Source organism: Lepisosteus platostomus, chromosome 28 (genome assembly GCF_059453375.1).
Source record: "Lepisosteus platostomus isolate fLepPlt1 chromosome 28, fLepPlt1.hap1, whole genome shotgun sequence".
In the NCBI taxonomy this organism is placed as follows: domain Eukaryota; kingdom Metazoa; phylum Chordata; class Actinopteri; order Semionotiformes; family Lepisosteidae; genus Lepisosteus; species Lepisosteus platostomus.
The window spans coordinates 10,775,432-10,798,249 of record NC_142638.1 but is presented as its reverse complement, the minus strand read 5'-3'; the positions used below and the strand labels follow the sequence as shown (position 1 = coordinate 10,798,249).

The following is a 22,818-nucleotide window of genomic DNA, read 5'->3' as shown; positions in this document are numbered from 1 at the left end:
GGTAATGGGGACTCCCCTCCACCACCACCAATGTGCAGCATCCACCTGGATGATGCGACGGCAGCCATAGTGCGCCAGAACGCTCACCACACATCAGCTATCAGTGGGGAGGAGAGCAGAGTAATGTAGCCAATTCATACAGGGGGATTATTAGGAGGCCATGATTAGTAAGAGCCAATTGGAAATTTGGCCAGGACACCGGGGTTACACCCCTACTCTTTTCGAGAAGCGCCCTGGGATTTTTAATGACCACAGAGAGTCAGGACCTCGGTTTTACGTCTCATCCGAAGGACGGCGCCTGTTTACAGTATAGTGTCCCCGTCACTATACTGGGGCATTAGGACCCACATGGACTGCAGGGTGAGCGCCCCCCGCTGGCCCCACTAACACCTCTTCCAGCAGCAACCTTAGTTTTTCCCAGGAGGTCTGGGAAAACTTGGTTACAACTTCTACATTAGAGACTCAAAACAAGTACATAACTCTTAGGAATTAAATTGATATCAACTGGTTGGGATAACAATTGAATTCTCGAGCTGTAATGCAGTGAAGTTGAATACTCATCCAATCTTTGGGGATTCAGATCTCCTGCGGGCACAAAGAAGCAGTTGCAGGCTTGTTGCTGTCCAATCCGCGCTCTCTGCCTCCGTGCCACGCTGTGCTGTGCGGCTTGCGATGGTGCGCTGCTCTCTGAAGACCGGCTAGTTAGTGTTGGCTTTAACTAGTGAAGTTTGTGCACAGGAGAAAAGATGACTGTGGGTCCCAGCAGGTCAGGAAGAAGGTTCGTTCCTGATGAAGCGCTAATTCTGAATACTGATTCAGCTGTCCACAGTTCCGACCTGTTCACGAGGCTTGCTGCTGATGCTAACCTCGGGTGGATCCTTTGGTTACTCGTGGCAACCTCCGCTCTCGACTCTTAGAACAAAGCAAAGTTCTGGCACTTGGACACACTGGCCGTTACATGGTTGTCCGGGCTGAGTCTCAGGATGGTCAGGAGGCGCGCTGCGAGAATGTCCTGCCCTTGGGAACCTTTCTTCTCCTTGGCCGTCCTGCCCTGGAATTGTCTCGCACCCCTGGAATTCTCCTGAAACTCTGTGTTGCCTGTTTTTACCTGGAGGAACTTCACCTCGTTCATTGGCTGAAAGTTTCGTGGGCATCAGAGACCCACGTGGGTTACTCGGCCCTACCAGGCCCTGATTGGTTGATCAAGGTGAGATATGAGTCACTTACTCTTGACAGTTAGGAATGCAGTCCAGATGTCCATCTGGCACTCCCTAGACAGATAGGCAATGGATGAGCATTGATCATGATAGCCAGGCTTAGCTAAGTGCATCCCCATTTGGGGGCTGTCCCTTATCAAAAGAAAACATCTTTAAATCAGCCTGCATGAATAGCTTCTCTGTGGCTGCACCACAGAGATGGAGAGAGAGATGGGGCCTCATTTGGGAAAGCCCAGCAACACTTAATTCTGTCTTATTAACAAGCATTGCCGCTACAACAAGTTTGGTCTGTTACGGGAAACATGTTATAATTTCTCTGGTGTGGATCCTTTTAGTTGTGTTCTCTGAGATTTCTTCATCAAACCTGTCCTACCTACAGGGTCACTGGTGTATGGTGGACATGCTGTGGACAGTGAAGATCTGGATGTCTTGCAGGAGGTGGCTAGGTCCTGCCTGTGGGGCAGGGGACCTCATGCCCCAGAAATCATTGGGATTTCTGGCTGCTATGGTATGAAAATTACAATTGTGATATTATGAAGACCACTGTTCTAAAGGAGTATAAAAAAAATACACAGTAAGGGACCTGATTACCTGTGGTTTTTCATTCACATGTATGTTGTTTTTCTATATTTAACACTTCTCAGCTTTAAATTCTGTGGTACCATAAAGCCATTTCGTATCTAGACTGACCTTTTGTTAATCACATGACAATCAAAATGTGGTTTCAGGGGACGGACTTAAAAGAAAATTGTGCACTGACATCCTAACTGTCACGCCCTCTGCAGCCAGAGGGCGCTCCTTCTCTGTCCTGTCTCTCATTTCCGGTTCTTTGCTGTCCTTCTGGTGTTTCTCTCTCTCTGGGGCTATATATTTCCAGGTCTTTCAGTCTGCCTTTGCTCAGCATTGACGTTCGGATGTCCTGAGACCCGCCTAGCACCAGGTCGCCCCACGTCCGCTACCTGAGGGCATAGGTTTTTATAAGGCATTTCCTGAACAGCTGAGCCCGGGCTAACCCCCATCTCGCCGCTACGCATAGGGTCTATTTGCTTTCCTGCCATTCTACAGTTCGTCCTTTCCAACATCCGTGACACTAACATGATGGTAAAGGTAATAGATATGGTCACGATGCAGGTTTGAAGGAGCCACGGCAAATGCTTGTAAAAGTTGATGCCCCATGTGAGGGGGCAGAGAACTGGCATGAGGTCAGCTTGGAAGGTTTAAAGAAAGAAAAACAAAAATGCCGCTTTACAGTGGGGACCAGGCTAAAAAAAAAAGAAAAAGGAAAGAAAAATAAATGTAATAATTTGGATTTGAAGAAGTCACTTCAGACTGGACTAGAAAAAGGGGGGTCTGCGATGGAGAAAACAAAAGTACTGGGATTATTGAAAGGGGGACTAACTGAGTTTTGGAAAAAAATTGGAAAAAATACTCCACTATGTCACAGCATGATAAGGTTAGCTAAAATCTCTATTTATAACATGTCTAAATTACGTATGATGTGCTGAGTGCTCTTGTGGTTGCAGGTGCGTCCCCCAGGCTGGCCATGCTGCAGGACTTGGAGCAGAGAGTCCAACAACTGGCATCCAGCTCTGTGATCCTGGGTCTCAGTGCAGGCTTGGTTAGGGAGCTCATTACAGACAGGAGTCAGATCCTAAACAGCCTGTTGGAATCCCAGATCTCCAGGCTGTATGTGAGCGACCAACCAGCAGCACCTGATATCAGTCAGGCCAGAGAGAGGCTGCAGGCTCTGAGGGAGAGTATGGACAGGAATGAGGAGAGCCGGGGAGCAAGGGTACATAGGCCCCTGCAGCAGTTTGTGCAGAAGGAATGGGACAGCATCATCTCTGTTGTGTCTTCTATGCTATCTGAGCTTAGCCAATCAAGTGGCTGTAACAAGACATTGAGCTCCTGGGATTCCTCTCAAACACTGTTCTTGTTGCATCAGTTGGAGTCCCAGGCAAAGCTGCTAGGAGCCTACCTTTGGGAGGAGACACCCCCTGCAGTCTACCACCTTTCTGCCTTCCAGAATCCTAAGGGTTTCTTGGTGGCTGTGTTGCAAGAGCAAGCCCGAGCTGAACAGAGGGACATCAGCAATTTTTCCCTGCAGTACCAGGTAAGACTAATTTGCCACCCACTTCCACAACGAACCTCTGAAAACACAGGACCTATACTACAAAACCAGAAAAGGAAAACTCTTAACCATTTTTTACCCTTGGTTATATAAACATTTTCACAACAATTACGTATTTAAGTCCAGTGAAATTTATTACCAGAAATCCATGCTGTAATAAAGGCAACAGATTCATCTCCTTCATGCAAAGATGAGGTTAACTAAAATATTATATTCATATCTTGAATTTAATTTAGCAACAAAAAAAATAGTGCATTTATACTAAAACTGGAATCAGATCAGTGTATTCTAATATGGAATCAGAAAATGTTTCCATTTCGTTCTAACAATATTGCAAGGATTCACAACCCAGGTCCATTAGAAACAATACAGGCAGTCTTCCAGATCACCCTTAAATCACCAGTTTATATAAATTTAAACAGAGCAGCTACAATGGTCACTATTAAACAGTTCTAACTATTTATAAATAGATGATTTACAAGAGTCCTTTAAAATATAATGGGGCCCATTAGGCTAGCAACCATTTTGATAGTTAGAACAAAACAATTCTAGTGTAGGAAAGTGTGGCAGATCCTCCTTAAATGGTAGCATGTTATCGAACAGCAAATTAATCCCCTATAGTAGGGTCTTTGCACCCTACTTATTGCAACCTGATAAAAGGGGGAGTAACAAAGTTTAAGGATAAATTTGGATCAACCTTGGTTTAATAAAACTTGTCCCACTTAGTCCCTAACCTTCTGCTTATTCCCTTTATGTCTAAACCTAATGACTGTGACCTGTACATGTCCTTTCCTAGCTTAACCTTGGAAAGGGAGAGTGAACTGTGCTTCTTTAAGTCATTTTATAGTGGGGTGAGAATTTGTTTGTCAAATTTCCCTGACAGCACCAAATTTGCCAAACATCATCTACAGCTCATTACATGTGCAATGTATTGGTGCACCTCCAACAGCCAAACTACATCAGAGGTAAATAGATTCTGAAAGAAAAGGTTAATCTACTGGACCCTCGGGTACAGGAAAAAGCGAATAGCAAGCCTCCTGAAAAGGGGGACCGAATGGTTAAAGGACAGTCTTGAGGCTGCAACGTTTGTGCAGAGTAAGTGCTGTCAGCAGAAATATGTAAAAAGTGAATACAGCAGTGCCAGTGAAAACCTGGGGTGAAGTGAAAAAATGCCAAAGACCCATCAAAGTGGCTCCTCAGCTTTAAATAGAAAATTAGGAATTGAATAATAAGCTAAGTAACTAAACACTGATCCTGTCAGAAAAGCAAACCCTGGAAAACCATGAGCCCCTGTTAGAATGTGACGGTTTCCCAGGGCAACCGTTGGCCGAAGGAAACTATCATGACAATATCAGTGCAAAATGGATGGCAAGAGCTTAAACAGATTCTGCTTAAGGCACAGAACACGTTTATCCCAATACTAAGCAAATCAAAACCTAGAACACCTTATCTCACATAGTTCAACAAATTACAAAATGTAAAAAGGAAAATAAGCACTTTGAGAAGTGATTAAAAATAACAGGACCCTGTTAAAGAAAAAGTGTACAGTGAATTGTGAACACTGGTTAAAAAGAATAATAGAAAGGCCAAGAGAGATAGAATAGAAAGGGTTATTGCAATGGTGACTGAAACATATAAAAAGTTCAATACTGCAACAGTAAAGGAGCATTAAGGATTAAGTAAAACATATCCAATGACAAACTTTTAGATGATAAAAGGGAAATTGCAGATATGCTGAGTATTAAACTCAGGTACTCACTAAGGAATAAGTAGACAATATGCCTCATGCAGAAGAAGGAAGTTCTTTAATAAACATTATTGGCATAGGAGAAATAGATGTATTTCAGGGATGGAAGTACTAAGGATGAATACATCTCCAGGATCTTACCAACTGTACTCAAGGAAACAAGAGTCAATGAAAGCATTGATAAAACGCTTAGTTGCTTTGCTTTCACTCAAGAAAAGGCTGGAAGAGATCTTTGGATCAATTAACAACTACAGTAAATATAAAAAGTCTACACACCCTTATTGAAATTGCAGGTTTTTGTGATGTAAAGCCAAAAATCAAGATAAATCATGTCAGCCATTTTTCCATCTTTAATTTGACCTTAAACAAAACAAATAGATAATTATTAGGAAAAATAATTGAAATTACAAAACCTACAACACCCTGGTTGAAAAGTGTGCACACCCTTTTATAATGGGGGCTGTAGCTGTGTTCAGAGTTAATCAATCACATTCAAAATCATCTCCAAAGGTAAGTAACATGCACCTGCCATCAATGGAAGTGATTCTGATTAAAAGAATAAAAATCAGCTGTTCCTGTAGGATTTCCTTGAAATGTTCGCAGTTGCATCCTACTGGGATACTCATGGTCTGCAAGGAGCTGACAAAACACCTACGGGATCTTATTGTTGAAAGGCACTGATCAGGAGAGGGGTATAAAAGAATATCAAAGGCATTGACTGTACCATGGAGCACTGTGAAGACTATCATCAATAAGTGGAGACACAGGGACATTGCCAAGATCAGGACAACCCTCCAAAGTTGATGACAGGACAAAGAGAAAACTTATCAGGGAGGCAACCAAGAGGCCTACAGCAACATTAAAGGAACTGCAGGAATTTCTGGCAGGTACTGGTCACTCCTTGCATGTGACAACAATCTTCTGTATTCTGCTTGTCTGGGCTATGGGGTAGGGTCGCAAGACCATTTCTCACAAAAGTAGAACATCCAAGCCCATCCAAATTTTGCAAAAAAAATACATCCAATCACCCCAAACCATGTGGGAAAATGTCTTATGGTCTGATGATACAAAGATTTTGGCCTTAATTCTAAAAGATATGTTTGGCCCACAGACAACATAGCTTCTTGTTGTCATGTTGTCCAAAGAACATCATGCCTATTGTAAAGCATGATGGTGGCAGCATCATGCTTTGGGGCTGCTTCTCTTCAGCTGGGAAAGGGGTTCTAGTCAAGATAGATCGGATAATGACTTGCTCCAAATATCAAGATATTTTGGCACAAAACCTGACAGCAGGCCTCTGTCAGAAAGCTGAATATGAAGAGGTATTTCAACTTCCAATATAACGACCCAAAGCACACATCCAAGGAATGGCTTCAGAAAAGGAAGATCAAAGTCTTGGAACAGCCCAGTCAGAGCCCAGACCTCAATCCCATAGAAAACCTGTGGAATGACCTAAAGAGGGTTGGCAGATCCCCTGGCAATTTGAAGGAGCTTGAACTTTTTTGCAAGAAAGAGTGGGATAAAATTGCAATGTCCAGGTGTGCAAAGTTGATATAGACTTTTTCTCAAAGACTTACTGCTGTAATAAATGCAAAAGGTGCTTCCAAAAAGTATTAGTTGGGGGGGATGCACACTTATGCAACCAGGTTGTAGGTTTTTTTATTTGAATTATTTTTCCTAATAATTATCTATTTGTTTTTCTCTTGAATTTTGTTGGTTGCAAGGTTACATTAAAGATGGAAAAATGTCTGAGATGATTTATCTTGATTTCTGGCTTTTATTTAGAAAAAACCTGCAGTTTCAATAAGGGTATGTAGACTTTTTTATATCCACTGTACCAAATTGAAAGGCCTCCTCTCATTTGTAACATTTACCTTACGTTCTTATCCTATGAGAAGCATCTTAGTCTAAGTCAAGGCTCAACCGCCAGCCTTCCCTTGGCTGTCGGCTACCCTTGTTCTTCCCAGACCAATAACCCTTAAATCTCACAGTGACTAGCCTCCCTCCATAATTAGACAGTTACACAAATTCTCCTGTGTTTTTACCTATCAAGAGAACTAATTGCAATCAAGCACAGTGATTTTTATCACAACAAAATGCATTATTTTCTAAAATTGTCTCTAAGACACACACCCAAAACACAAACTGGAACGGACAGCTTGGAGAGACATGTTCCAGTTAAAAAAACATGGAGTGCATTTCATCTTTAATTTGATAGTTTATTATGAGTCCTTGCAGGTTGAGTGCTGTAAAATATAGTCTGAATAACCGAAAGCTAAACATCTTCAGTAACCTCAACTGCTATCCCTGTAAACTCTCCAACTGGTAGGTGGACAATGTCAAAAGATAAATGGTCAGTATAGAGAATAAAAGAGCTGAGGAGCAGTTTTAAATGGGATTACCTGAAACACAAGAAAACTTGCATTGTCTATATATGTCCTTTACAATCTTCTATTTTTTGTATAGGTCCTCAAAACCAGTGCCATTCCGTCATCTCCGCCACACAGCGGTATCTACATCACAGGCCTAGAGCTGCACAGTGCACTGTGGGATACACGTCTGGGTGCTGTCCAGGAGACACCGTCCATCCAGCCATGCCAGCTGCCGGTGGTGTGGGTCAGAGCCACAGCAGACATCACCACAGCAACCAGCAGCCCTTCCTCTTTTCCCCTGTACCTCTGCCCTGTGTACAAGGACTTGATCCCTGGGGATCTCATGGACACGGACATAATCACTTACATCCCCCTGGTAGCCAAGCTTCCCCCCACCCTCTGCAAGATAAGACGAGTTAGAATCATAATCAGGCAACTGACCACAGACCTTTAAATAACAGCATCTTTTACTGAAATAATCTAGGCTAAATAATTGTTTTTAATATAAAACAAATGACCTTTCAATAAACTTGGAATACAGTGAAATTTAGGAACAATTTTGAAAAAGTCTTGAATCTAACATTACATTTATAGAAGTCTCTTGGCTCACACATTTACACAGGTATTTCATCGATTACATATGTTACTATTTAAGATTAGCCCTTTTCCACATTTCACAATTAGATATATACACACATACACATTTAAATGTTTTTCATATCTAAAATAAATATTACTTTGAAAATACCTGTAAACTGTAGTCACCTTCCAATCAAGTATTATGGCTTCATTAGTAACCCATCAATTGACAAGATACATTTATTATTAAAGATCACAGTCTTATAAACGTGATAGTTCAATGTCTCTCTGTGCTGTGAGTATCACTAAGACATATACCGAGAATCCCATCCATTAGGGGCTATGTGTCCACTGTAGTTAACTGGGGGGGGGTGCCCATTTTGAGCCACTTTGAAGCCCATTTGGTTTCCAAACTACACTGTCAATTGTCTTTCTTCATCTCTTCTTGTACATGCAGGGCTTTAGTTCCAGACCTGCTGTATGGCTTTTCCCTTCAGATTCTGTTGTCTTGATTAACTCAAAAGTGTAGAAATAGCAGTAACTAGTGTCCTAAAAAAGAGAAAAAGAGAACACATCAGATTATAATTAAAGGCAGAGCAATTACAAAATGTACAATTGTGTGACTTAAGCTTAGAGACTGTTTTTTGGAATAGTCAGTTACATCTCTTCTCATCAACCCCTGTAAACAGAACTCTGTATTGTTAATCACATTGGATTTCAGTAAAATCTAAATAAAATTAAAAATATTCAGTATGTATTCAATAATCAAGGTAATCAAATCAATGAATTATTTACAAACAGTACAGCACTGATAGCAGAATTTCTGTTTCACATCGGTTTTCTTGGCTTTATCACACACCGGTTTGAATGAAGACTGTATAAACACCCTTTTGAAACCCTAAAACCTCTGTCTATCTGGCATTTTTCACAATTTAGGTCTCATAATGTACACTATAAAGTTCAGCATCTGTTGGACAAGTATCAACAGATTCAGAGTTGGGAATCACCTTTGACTGCAAACTCTAACTGCAAACTCACAGGCACTGTATTGTATGGCAGACCAAAGTTACCATTTCTCAGGACAATTCCGGATCACCCAGACAGCATCTTGTACCTCCAGCAACCTTATTTACTGTATCTCTTGCAGTAAATGCCCAGCCATCTACATTGGAGAAACAGGAAGGAGACTCGGAGACCGCTTCAGAGAACACGTCAGGGCTGTGAAGATTAAAGATCTCTCCAAGCCCATTGTTTCTCATTTCACCTCTGACGGCCACGACCACTCTAATCTCTCCGTCTGTGTTCTCAAAGACGGTTTTCCGAACTCATACATCAGAAAGACCACCGAAACTAAAATTATTCTGCAGCTAGGATCACACATTCTCCCTTCCCTTAACGACAGACTACTGTTCTTTTAAATTTTCTCCATTCATTGAAAGTTTCATTTCACACCTCTCTGCACCCATTCTGACTTCACACCTCTTGATTGGCCTCTCTTTCTGTCCCCTGCTCCCGCCTCTCACTCCTCCTCCCTCCCAAACTTTGTTCTCCCGCTACTTTACCTTTGCCTACTACCCTGTCTCTCTCACACCTGAAGAAGGCTCCACGGCATGGAATAAACCTATAACTTGTTCTAAAGTTACCATTTCTGACTCCTGACCACCTTAACTGTTTAGTCAACAGCATGCAGCCACTTTTGATGAATCCCTGTGACAGCTAGGTAGCTCATAACCAATCAGTATTATCAGAGTGAAGCCTGAACCCTGTAGCTCAGTGTAAGTACATTGACATATGATTGATTCAGAATCCCTGTCACGGGACATGCATAAGTCATAGATAATTGTAGTTGTGGTTCTACATTAACATTAGAAATTACACTAATTAATTGGCACAGTGGTTCTCAAACTTTTTGGACCAAGTACCACCCCTGATCAAACCAAAGCATCCAAGTACCACCTACAAGTCATCTTCCCATAGGAACCACAGAAAATCTCAATGACCAACTTGAGCGTGCACGCACACTCTCACATACACATATAATAAAATTAGAAACACTTATAAACATAGCACTGAGCACTTACCATTTCAGTGAGAGGGGTGAGCTTGTTTAGTTTAGCAAAGCCTTGCAATACCAGGGATGAGGGCAGTGAGCTTCAAACACAGATCTGGCTCAGCATCCATTTTGCTGCTGTACTTTGTCTTGATTGCAGTGAGAGGAGAGAAACCTTTCTCACAAAGGTAGGTAGTAGCAAAAGGCATAAAAAATTGCACAGCCTTTAATGAGAGGGCTGGGTATTCACTCTTTCTTTGGATCCAGAAATGCAACAGTGACTGTCGTTTCAATTCTGACATCAGTCGCATCAGATAATAACTCGAGCAACTTCTCTTGCTCAGCACAGGAGAGATTCTTGGGTATTCCTTCGGCATCAACAGTAAAGGGGTTCCTGATCCACTCTGGTGTGGCCTCAACTGGAAAATACTCTGAGAACTGTTATTTTAATGACAAGAGGTGCACTGCAATCACATCTCAAACAGCAGCATCAAGTTCCACACCATATGTGTGCAGATGGTTCTCCAGAGTTGGGAAAGCAGACACTATACCTGTGTCGATTTTATTAACAAAAAGTATTTTTCTTCATAGCAGTGATCTTGTCAGACACATCAAAACTTGTTAAAGAGAGCCCCTGCAGTCCCATATTCAGCTCATTCAAACGTGTGAATATATCAGGCAGGTAGGCCAATTTTACCAGCCACACTGGATCATCAAATAGACTTGCCAAGGGAGATTGCTGGTCATGCAAAAACATCTGTACCTCAGAGTACAACTCAAAGAGCCTCATGAGCACTCTGCCCTTTGATAACCATCTCACTTCAGTATGTAGCAAAAGCTGCACATGTTCGCTGCCCATTTCATTACAAAGCACACTGAACAGACGTGAATTCATTGGTCGAGCCTTGATAAAATTCACAACTTTGACAACAGAGTCTAACACGGATTTCAAATCCTCAGGCATTTTCTTGGCTGCCAAGTCCTGTAGTTCTTGTTGGTAGCAGCTTGCAGAACAGAAAGTCCTCATGGGACATGCCCTCAAACTCATATCTAATGTAAACAAGCAAATCCACCAAATTGACGACATCTACAGACTCATCTAATTGCAGTGAAAAGCATCTGCTCATCTTAACGCGCTCTATCAGTGTACTTTTGACATCGTCCACCATATCAATAATTCTACGAGTGACATGTCATTCGAAAGGGCCACCAGGTCGAGCTGTTTAGCAGCTTTTTCTCCACACATAATAAGTATCAGCTCTTTTGCCAACGGTAAACAAAGTTCTTCACCGATAGTGTGGGGCTTACCTGCTTTAGCAATCCGCAAGCTTGCATAGTAAGATGCTTCTTGGGTTTTGGAAATTGGAGTGGCACGGTTCCTTATGGTGGACTTGCGCTGCTTCAGATCTTTAAGTTTCCTTTGAAAAAAATCAACAGGCTTATCCTTCAAGAGCGCATGTTTCGTGGTAAAGTTCCGCCTTAAATGTGCTGGCTTCGTGCTTTCATTGCTGAGAATCTCACAGCACATGACACACTGTGGTCTTGGCTCTTCCTCTGTCCCGGTGTAAGTAAATCCCAAATTTAGATAATTTGGATCGTACAGCCTTGTAGCCATTTTCCGACGCTTGGTGACATTAGCAGGTTCAGCAGCTGAGTTTGTGTCGGTGGCCGATGTATAATCCTCCTCAATCTCAACAGGTGTGCATGATCTGTCGGAGCTGGCATAATTACTCTTGGTGTCTATTCCTTTCAGCCAGGACGTAATACTTGTTTTTTGCAAAGTATTCATTTTCAATCAATTGTTGATGAATGTGGCGGTGTTGGAGAAATATTTCCCTTTCCCCTTTAAAGGCAGTCAGAAGTCCATCTCAGAAGTTTTTATTTCATGTGCATGGATGCGAAACAGAGATGATGTATTTTTCTCAAACTAACCCAGAACAGTCCTTAAATATTTTTCTATCACGCTTTCCCATGCTTACAAGATTGGCGTGTTCCAAGATCACACACATTCTCCCACCTTCCTATTTGCTGGAGATAGCTTTTTTTAAATACAATTGGTCACTTACTTCATAGCATGCATTCCTATAGAGTGGTATAGAATTACATTGTAGCTCTGTGTCCACTCAAGTATTAGCGCACGCTGTGCCATAGTATGTAGGCTGCGTACTGTATTCGACACGTATTAAAATAGAAAATATGAAAACCCGTCCCGATTTTTCAGCGCACACAGCACAGTTCCAGGGTCATATGGCGAACCACCTGGCGGCACTCCGCGTACCACTGCAGGTACGCATACCACAGTTTGAGAACCACTGAATTAGCACATTAGTCAAGCGGATGAGTTTTCCCCTTTTGTGCTTTTGTTTCTTTGTCTCTGTTGGTTCATTAGTATTCTTGGGTATGCTTTAATATCCAAGAAAAGATGTGTAATAGACTAATAGAAATACAATCAACCACTTAATGCCAGCAGTTAATGAAGAGCTGGCATCCAAGGAAGGATTCATCTTGTTTATTGTGTGATAGTGTCGGATGTAATAGGAAGCTGCCTGAGCACCAGCAGAGCGCTTGTTATTTTCTGTGCGGTGTGCTGGTGTGTAGTCGTCTGCCAATGTTCTGTTCTCTAGCAAAGGCGAGAATCCTTTCATAGATCCAAGTAAATGTTTGTGTTGCTGGTGAGGGGAACAAATTAGTTTCTATGATGAACCGCGTCTGCAGGCGCGTGGGGATCTTTAAAGCGCAGCCTTGATTAGCCTCAGGTGTGGTAGCTGCACATTCCCACGCGTTGCGGAGTGGGGAGTGCAGTGGGAGGTGTGGTCCACTGTCACAATTGTAACTGGTTGATATATGTTTGCGGTTACTGTTGTTTGTTTTAGTTGCTTAATGTTACTTTAATTAACTTAAGCCCAGTGAATTAGTACTTACATTATCATATAAGGGAGGGTTATTTATGGCTTTTAACTATACGTACTAATACTGTAGTACATTATGCAGTAGTAAAGGAGTGGATTTGGTTATATGCAAATTTAGCTATTTACAATGGTTCTCTGAACCGAACCTTCGAAAATGTGGACAACTTATTGTATTAAATAATCTTTTATTTCAGCTACCACTAAAATTGTGATTTTCAAAAACCTTTTCTCAAATCGCTACCCATATCTTAGAATGTTTCCTTACCTTTGTGACTAACTTGAACCCAAGAGTAGACAATGCACTGTAGGGGTTTTGTGCATTTACTGGGACAGTTATTTATTGTAGCAGTAAGTCACAAAATGATTCTTTGATGGCTATTAGAAAACCAACCTTGCAGAAGAACTCAGCAACGCACACACACAGATATTAATACACGACAATACATTTATTAATACATAGAATGTGCATATAAACATAACAGATCTTAAGAGTGAGGGTTAGCAGAATACAAAGGGTATATACAGTATTCAATAACGAACAGTTACAAATACCAAGAGGGACATACATTCAGTAGACCATTCATTTATATAGTTCTGTTAATGAGCTTTGATTACAACTTCTACACTAGATACTCAATAGCAAGTACATCACTCATAGGAATTAAATTGATATCAACTGGGGTTGAGGTAACAATTGAATTCTCAAGCTGTAATGCAGAATGTTGAATACTCATCCAATCTGTGTGGATTCAGATCTCCCGCGGACACAAGGGAACAGAGGCAGGCTGTTGTTAAGTCCGATCGGCGTCCTCTGGCCCGGCGTGAGGTGGGGGAGAAGGAGGGAGAGATGTCTGCTGCAATGCGCTGACAATGACTCTCTGAAGACCAGCTAGTTAGTGTTAGCTGAACTAGCAGAGATTTTGCACATGGAAAGTGACTGCGGGTCCAAGCAAGTCACACTCTTTAGATGGGAAGAAGACCGGTTCATTCCCGATGTAGTGCTGGTCCTGAATCCTGAGATTCAGCTGTCCACAGTTCCGACCGCAGTTCATTCGTTGATCAGGTGAGCGTTCGTGGTGGGTTCACGAGGCTTGCTGCTGGGCTAACCTCAGGTGGATCCTTTGGTTACGAGCGCCGACCTCCGGTCTCGACTCTTAGAACAAAGTAAAGTCCTGGCACTCGGACACACTGGCCCTCACATGATTGTCTGAGATGAGTCTGAGAACGTCCTGGAGGAGCCCCTTCTGGGTCTTGTGCTGCCTGTTTTATCTGGAGGAACTACGGTCATTCATTTGTTGAATGTTCCGCAGGCATTCGAGACCCACGTGGGGTTACCCTGCCCTACCAGTTCCTGATTGGCTGATCGAGGTGGAGGATGAGTAACCATGCTCTCTGACATTAAGGTTGTAAACAACCTGGGATGCGACTCCCAAGGACTCTCACAGACAGTAAGGCACCAGAGATGACCCTTTGTTAGGGTGGTTGATGTGTCTCAGCCTTGGGAGTTGTTCCTTATCAGGAAACTCTGTCAGCTAGAAAAACACCTTAAATGTGAACCAAATGGAATGGGCTCTCTGTATCCAGCCCCACTGAGATGAGGGAGAGAGGCACTGGCAAGGGAGCAGCAAATTTAATTCCTGTATTTTTAATAAGCCTTGCCGCTACAGCACTTACTGTAGGAAGCTGCGAACATTCTCGAACCTGCTGGCTACCTCAGTGATCATCAGGATACCACTGCACAAAGAAGGGTGGTATGAAGTTAATGACAAAACAATGTTAGGCTGCCCACAGAAAACTAAGTTCTTGGAAAGGCAGACAAACTCCTTTGGCAGGTATTCTTAAACATTATACATAAGTTCTTCTTATATGTTTCAGAGGCTTTCAGTTGACAACCCTTATTTTTAATTGAATTGCCAATTCATCAATCAATGAAGTACTGACAAAACCTACCACACAAAAAGTTCACATTGTAATAGGACAGCTTTATCAGACCTAAAGTTTAAAAGAATACAATAAACTTTCATTCTCTTGGTACTGAAATTCATTAAAGGGGAGGTTTTGATCATAAATATTTAAGAACACTGCTCTGTTTTCCTGAGAAATATAATTTGTGAAGGAAATTCATCTGTAAGACACCTTTCTCCACCAGTTAACATAACCAGTTTTGGGCATAAATGTAAAAAGTATTTATAACAATGCCTTGCCAAAGTATTAAGACCCTTTATACATTTTCTAATGTTGCTGGATTAAAAATTATAAATATTTTTTCCAATTGCAAACTCACATGCTCAAACATGAAAGACAAAATTAGTAATTTGATTGCAAATATCTTTAAAAAGTGAAAAACTGAAATGTGCTGCTTACATAAGAGCCACTTTTGCCACAATTACGGCTTCAAGTCTTTCATTGCAGGTCTACCAGCTTTACACTCTGGGTAGTGATGTTTGCCCATTGCTCTTGGCAGATTTTCTCCAGCTGATTCAAGTTTCTGGGAGAATGGTTGTGGACCACAACTTTCAAATCATGCCATAGATTCTCAACGGGGTTGAGGTCAGGTCTTTGACTGAGCTACTCAAGGTGATTCACCTTTTTATTCTTAAGTAACTCCAAATGGTGAATGGTGAATATTCTACAAGTTTCAGTTTTTTAGCAGACTGCAACAAGTTCGCTTACATTATTTCCATGTTCTTTCCTCCATTTCTTTTTCTTTCAATTTTAAAAAGATTTCCAGTCCCTGTTAATGAGAAGCATCACCACAGGATGATCTGTCTTTGTTTCATCTTACTACAAACCCTTTCCAAAATCTTAGCTGGATACTCTTGTGATATCTGGCAAACTTCAGAGCGGTTTTGTGATTGTTCTTTTTTAATAACAGTTCCTTTCTTGCGCCCTCTGATACAGGTCAGAGCTCTTGATTTGATTTGGTAAGGTCAGGTCAGGTAAGGTAAGATTTTATTGTCCCCTGAGGGAATTTTTTATGGACACTCAGCACTCCTGTACATTTTAATAGAATGCAAACTGAGAAAAACATTGCACATTATTCTATTACAAAAAATAAAAAAACTGCACATGTGCAGTATAACACATAACATCATGTAACGTATAACACCACACAAAACATATTGCAGTCAAGTGGGTGGTAAGAGTCAAAATTGTGTTTATCCTTGACATTTGCATTGACAGATTTAATGGATAGTGGAACAAAGGAATGTTTGCCAGAAGGAAGAAGTTGATATTCAGAGTTGTGGATGTGGGAAGGATCTGATATAATTTTTCCTGCCTGTTTGATTATGGATTTTTCACAGATTGTCTGCAGGGAGGGATGCTGTTTCACTCCCATGACCTTCAAAGCTGTCTGGATGAGGCGGGTAATTTGTGATTTTAAATGAACTGATAGATTACCAAACCACAATGTAATACCATCTCTGATAATGCTCTAGATTACAGCACAGTAAAAGTACTCTTAAATGCTACTGCATTACTTTCTGTCTAACCCCAAACACTCTTAGTCTTCACAGGAAATATAAGCGCTGCTGGACTTGGGAGCAAACACTCAACATGAGTAGTCCAGCACAGGTTACTGTCTATGCGTACACCTAAGTTTTTATCTTAAACTTAAACTTAAACTTAAAGAGTCGATTTGAGTGATGCAGTTGACTGAAGCACCTTTACTTCACTCTCAGCCACTGAACTCTTTAGGTCTTCCAAAGTAACTGTTGGCCTCTCGGTGGCTGAGAGTCTCCTTGTTTGGATGTTTAGTTTTGATGAACGGCCTTTTCTAGGCAGTGTCTGGGTGGTGTAATGCCATTCCACTTCCTGACTGAACCAGCAGTGCTTACTGGGATATCCAAACAGCCATTTTTGTGCCCCTTTTCCTAATCTATGCACTTTTTAACTTTAACTCCAATTTCCTTAGATGCCCTTTATCCTTCATTTTTGTACCTTTCCTTCAGATTCACTGCCTGCCAATGATCCAGAAACAGACTGGGGTGACAGTCACTTCAAAGTTGCACAGGCAGAAGCCAGTGGTAACGCATCTATATCCTCATTAGTTTCTTGTGTAAACTTACAGCTACTTTTGAACATTTTTAAAGAAAGAAAACACAATGTTTCGGCCATGGAGCCTTCTTCAGGTGTGAGAAAGACCTGAGGTAATAAGCAAAGGTAATATAGCTGGAGAACAGAGGCTGGGAGAGAGGAGGAGTGAGAGGCGAGTGCAGGGGACAGAAAGAGAGGCCAATCAAGAGGTGTGAAGTCAGAATAGGTGTAGAGAGGTGTGAAATGAAACTTCCAATGAATGGAGAAAATTTAGAAGAAAAGTAGTCTGTCATTAAGAGAAGGGGGAAGGTGTGATCCTAGCTGCAGGATAATTTTGGTTTCTGTAGTCTTTCTGATGTATGAGTTCGGAAAACCGTCTTCGAGATGCATCCTGAGCCTCATCAGGAAACAAAATCTAAATGCCCCAGAAGTGATTTGAATGCATTTTGGGAGGGAGGAAGAGAGGAATCAAGGATTACGGTTTACAAATTGTGGCTCAGATTTGTGTTGCTTTACGGACTTTGGAACTCAGATAGAATAAGTATTGAGAGAACGGTTTGGAAGATAAACGGATGGAAGGAATGGAGAAGAACTCCTGGAAAATTAAGAAAGAAAAGTGTGGTGTGAGTATACATAAACTTTTCCCACAAAATTTTTGTTTGTGACACCACAGGTGACTAAGAAGTGTCTCTTGAATTTAAGATAAAGTTTGTAACACTTGGCAGAGTAAACACTTCTAGCTTCAAAGCAGAGAGGATGTGTGCTGAAGTCTGGTGGGTCCCTTCTGCAAAAATGAATGTAACGTTTACCTTAGTATACTTAGGTAAGTTGTGGGTTAATGATTGTCAAGGAGCAGTACAGACACACACAATCTAAGATCACATTAAGTGCACAAAGAGAGAGGAAGAAGAAGAAAAATAAGGGGAGGAGAGATAGGAGTCTGGAAGAGTGTAGACTTGAAACTTGTGCCAGCAAGAGCCCATACTTCATGATCATCCAAACTAAACCTGACTGGAGTTAAGTATTTGAACCTCACTAGAGAGAGTTGTTCTATGTTTTATTGAGTGTAGTGTGGTTTGTGTCTTGTCATTGTAATAAATATTTGTTTAACCAAGTGTGCTTGGATTATTACTCCACTCACCAAAGCTGTGCAAGAGAACAAAAATTGTGCCTCCAATTACACCAACCACTTGGGTATATTATACTGAAATCACAGTTGGGGGGAGGGAGGGTTTAAACAATTTATTTCACTTATTTACCTAAACCACTTGGTCAAATCCTGATTTTCACAATTTTCTTAAACCCCTATTTGTTTATAAAGTCATTGCCATTTGGAAATGGAAGCAAATATGTTTTGTAGAGTCAGCATTTTCTTCTTCTATCAGAATCTGGTCATACAAAAAGTCTTGTGTAGCTGAGCAGACTAGATTGACCCTGCAAGGGTGTTCCAGTGGTTGTGATGTGCCACACTGCACTCTGCCCTCCCAGCTCTGCTCTACTAGAGGGCAAAAGAGTGTCCTACCTTATCACCAGCACACAGTTAGCCTCCACCAAAAAATCACCAGTATTTGTCCCCATGAGGGAGAGACGTCCACGAAGCCATCTGGGAGAGGGATCTGGGAATATATGTACAGAGAAAAGACCTGTGAGAGGAAATGTTCACTGAGACATAAACATAGTGACAGGTGAGGAATCTATTATATTGCATTACTCTGATTGCATTTGCTTGAATAAACGTGACTAAAGGATTTAGTTTAAGCACACTAGGGCTGAGTGCAGCCTTCTTCATTTGAAGGGTGAGAAAAGCAGAGGGAGAGGCATGAACATACACGGGCCATGTCACAGACAGTAACAAGATCATTGATGGGCAACAGGTCAAAGGAATGCACTTTGTTTTTCACCCTGCCTGCAATCTTACAATTGCCACAGCCAAAATCAGCAACAACCATTGAAGAGGGCCTGTAAGACGAAGAACAAAGCCATGTTATAAGCAGTCTCTTTTAATGTAGGCACATCATAAGATAATAACTAAAGAAAGGTTTCAAATGAGAAGAGACCGGTTGGTCTCTGAAGCTCATTTGGCTTCTAGTAGTTTATTAATTCAAGGATCTCATTCAGCTGTTTCACTTTTGTGTTTAACTTCAACGAAATGTCTGGTCACTTTGTTTAAGACCCCTCACAACTTAAGTTAAGCATTGGTCAGAAAGAAAGCCTTGCCCAGAATTTAAAATATAGTAAGCCCCTGGTTTAATGGATTAATAGGGGGGGAAGGGTGTCCTTTATTGCTGAATGTTTGTTAAATCACAAATGAAATTTTTTCAGCCTGCAAACACACTATTACATGAGCAAAATATATACTATATATTCTTTCTGGATCTTTTTACTTATTTGTTTTTCATTGCACAATAAAGTCAATGAAAATTGTTTTTATAATGTTTCGTGTGTTGCATACAAAACAAACACCCAGTGTCAGGAACTGACTTACCTCTATAGCACACTATTGATATTCCTGAATTTTAAACCGATGTTTTTTTAATTATAGCTTATTTTATTTCTATTTAAAATTCCTATTTAGCAGATTTTGTCCAATGAATCCGAGTGTCATGCCCAGTACACCTAGAGGGCGCTCTACTTCTGTCCTGTTCCTAGTTCCCTGTGATTATTCATGTCTTTCTGGTGTGTCTTGTTGTGTATCCTATTTACTTCCTGTTTCTGGTCTGCTCCTCACTCAACATTGACGTTAAGATGTCCTGAGACCCACCTAGCACAAGGTCACTCCTGTCCGTGGCCTGAGGGCATAAGTTAATATACGGCATTTTCTGAACAGCTGAGCCTGGGCTAACCCGCTTCTTGCCGCTACGCATAGGGTCTTTATCGCTCTCCTGCCATTCCACTGTTCGTCTCTTCAGAGTTCCATGACACCGAGAACTGTTCAAACCAAGGGCTTACTGTATTCCTGTCAGATCTCCTTTGCTAAAGACTAAATAGATTCAGTTTCTTTCACCTGACTGTGTAAAACCATCTGAGGCCAGGAATTAAACTTTTATTCTTTTAATTAATTATAGAGCATCAATGCATTTTTTAATGTGGCTACTACAACTGTATAGTGTATTCTAAAAAAAGTATATTTTAAAAGTAATTAAATCAGTTGTCGTAAGTCGATTCCTCAAGCTCAGTTCTTATTTTGAACTTTGCAAATGTGCCAAAATTACCGACTACATCAGAATCAAGATCATTTACTTGTAACACAGAGCACAGTGGACCTAGTCCTGGATTTTCTGGATCTTTTAGAGAAGTGTTCAATATGTGGAAGCAAGCAAAAGTTAATGCGCACTAAAAAAGGGATATGAATGAAAACTAACAGTAGACTGCAGCATTCTATCATTTCAAAGACTGTCAAAAGTCCAAAAACGTAATCAAGTATTTCCAATAAAAAATAAATGCCGATAGCAGACATAATGCTTTAAAACAGGACAAAAAAATTGTCAACAAAGTAAATGACCACGTAGTCAACGTATTTACCCTTACACTTGCTCTTTAAAAGGGTCTTCTAACAACAAACATTTAATCTTGCAAATATTTCCCTTCATTTCAGATTGTCTTTTATTTTTGTATACTTAAGAAAGGATCCAGAAATCCACATAGTTTTACTGTCCCAGAAATACTACAATGATAGCTTATCACTGGAAAAGCATTATAGCAGCAATGAACTGCAATAGGATATTTTCAACCCACACTCCACTCTGCACCCTGAACAGAGAACCTTGACTTCCCTTAAAGGTTCCCTTACTTCACTTACTTGTTGCAGAGATAGCTGATGATGGAGTCAACTGGATTGCTTGGCCATCGCTCCACTTGTGCAGTGAATCCCAGATGATCGATGTTGAAGGCTTGATGTTCCTGCTGGAACATTCTGTAGGCCTCCTGGCTGGTGGAGGTGTACAGCTGCTCATTAATGAAATGGAAACGTGCAGATTTCAGCTGTTGTTCCATGCACGCTAGCAAGGCAGATGTTACTTTCTCCTCCTTTTTCTCCTTTTGGCTCACTCTGGACCCTGTTATCTTAGATTCCAGCACCTTGCGTATCTTCTGCAGTTTGGCTTGCTGTTTTTTAAGATCTTTTTTCCTTTTCCTTGCTGAAATGGCCCACAAACCACTGGTTTCTATTTCTTCTTCATCCGGCTGAGATTTCAAAGCTGATCCTGCAACACCTCTGAATGCAACTTTTTTGGCTGCTGAGCCCTCAGGTTCTTATTCTGCTCTTGCCATTGGCTGACCTGGAGTGAAGAATGTGTTGTCTTGCTTTTCACAGCAGAGTTTTCCAGACTTCATGACCCGTCTTCTCTAACTACTGAGGCACTGCTCACTTGTCCATCTTGCCAGTATTTGTTTTACATTTTCTTTTGTTCTTCATCTTATTCTTCCACTGCTTCCTGCTGACCTTGGACTGGCCCTCATCCTTCTTCAGCTGCTCTGTTTTGCACTTGTCTTATCATTATGCCTAACACCTACACAATCTCAGGAGACACTTGTACAACACTGTTCTCACTTGGAAATCTTGAGAGACTCCTTCTGAAATACTGAACCCCACAAGGAATCATCTTAATTCTTCTAACTTCTAACTATGTCTGGAGTATATTTTTCATAAGTCTTGTCTAAGCCATTCATTTCTTGCCTAGTGAATCAGTTCCTTTTATATACCTGATGTATAAATGTTCTGCATTATGCAGTATATGCATTAATCACTAAGTCACTGGGTTGAAGTGGGCTAACTCTGTCTGAAAAAAAGAATGGGAAACCTTTCAATTAAAAATGCACAAAAAGTTATAAAGTCTCAGTTAGATACAGGTGCTCAAGTTAACGTCATTCCGCTGCATGAATATAACAAGTTTTAAAGTGATGTTGTGCTACAGCCCACTACTCACAGACTGTCAGGTTATGGCAGCAAGCAACTTCCTGTAAAACTTCCCTGAAATGCAAGTACAAGGACAGAGAAATTAGTCTTATCTGTGACCACCCCTACCACTGAGACAAAGCCAATCTTACAAGATTTTGCAGATGTCTTTACAGGAATTGGGCTTTTTGTGGGTGAGTGCACTATCCACCTCAAACCAAACGCAGTTCCTGTAGTATACCCACTGAGACGCATACCACTTGCACTGCGGAGCCGTCTTAAGGAGGAGTTGCACAACATGGAGAAGTCCGGCATCATTGCCAGAGTCACAGAGCCAACGGAATGGGTTAATGCACTTGTGGTGGTGGAGAAACCTCGCACAGGTAAGCTCCGAGTATGCCTTGATCCAAGGGATCTGAACAAGGCTATCAAACGCCCACACTACCCCTTACCAGCGTTTGATGATATTACGACAAAGCTGGCTGGAGCATGCTACTTCAATGCCCTGGATGCTAGATCAGGTTACTGGGCTATCAGGCTCACAGAAGAGTCATCAAAACTAACCACATTCAACACGTTGTTTGGGTGCTACAGATTCCTACACTTGCCCTTTGGGGTAATTTCAGCTCAAGACGAGTTTCAGCAGAAAATGGTTGAGACATATGAAGGCCTCGAAGGCGTTACAAGAATTGTGGATGAAATCTTGGTCTATGGGAGAACCAAGGAGGAACATGACAAGAAACTTCGCACTATGCTACAATGGTCCCGAGAGTGAGGAGTCTGACTCAACCCAGAGAAAAGCATGATCTGCGCCACTGAAGTCAGCTATTTTAGACATCTCCTTATCATGGATGGGATCAAGTCAGATCCAGCTAAAATCG

At 41.4% G+C, this 22,818-nt stretch overlaps 1 protein-coding gene and 1 pseudogene across 6 annotated transcripts in view; one reads left to right on the top strand and one right to left on the bottom strand.

The window, feature by feature from the left end:
- dnhd1 (dynein heavy chain domain 1) overlaps positions 1–8,811 on the top strand; it is a 75,599-nt gene extending 66,788 nt beyond the window's left edge. For 5 of the 6 annotated variants that reach the window (XM_088622597.1, XM_088622596.1, XM_088622599.1 and 2 more), the window contains 3 exons: positions 1,597–1,725; positions 2,741–3,330; positions 7,562–8,811. In XM_088622597.1, coding sequence (XP_088478723.1) covers positions 1,597–1,725; positions 2,741–3,330; positions 7,562–7,921 — 1,079 coding nt within the window. In that variant the 3' untranslated portion in view covers positions 7,922–8,811. The other variant, XM_088622598.1, reaches the window with a different exon arrangement.
- On the bottom strand, positions 8,482–22,252 carry LOC148638895 (ribosomal RNA-processing protein 8-like; annotated as a pseudogene).
- Positions 22,253–22,818: the final 566 nt, after the last annotated feature.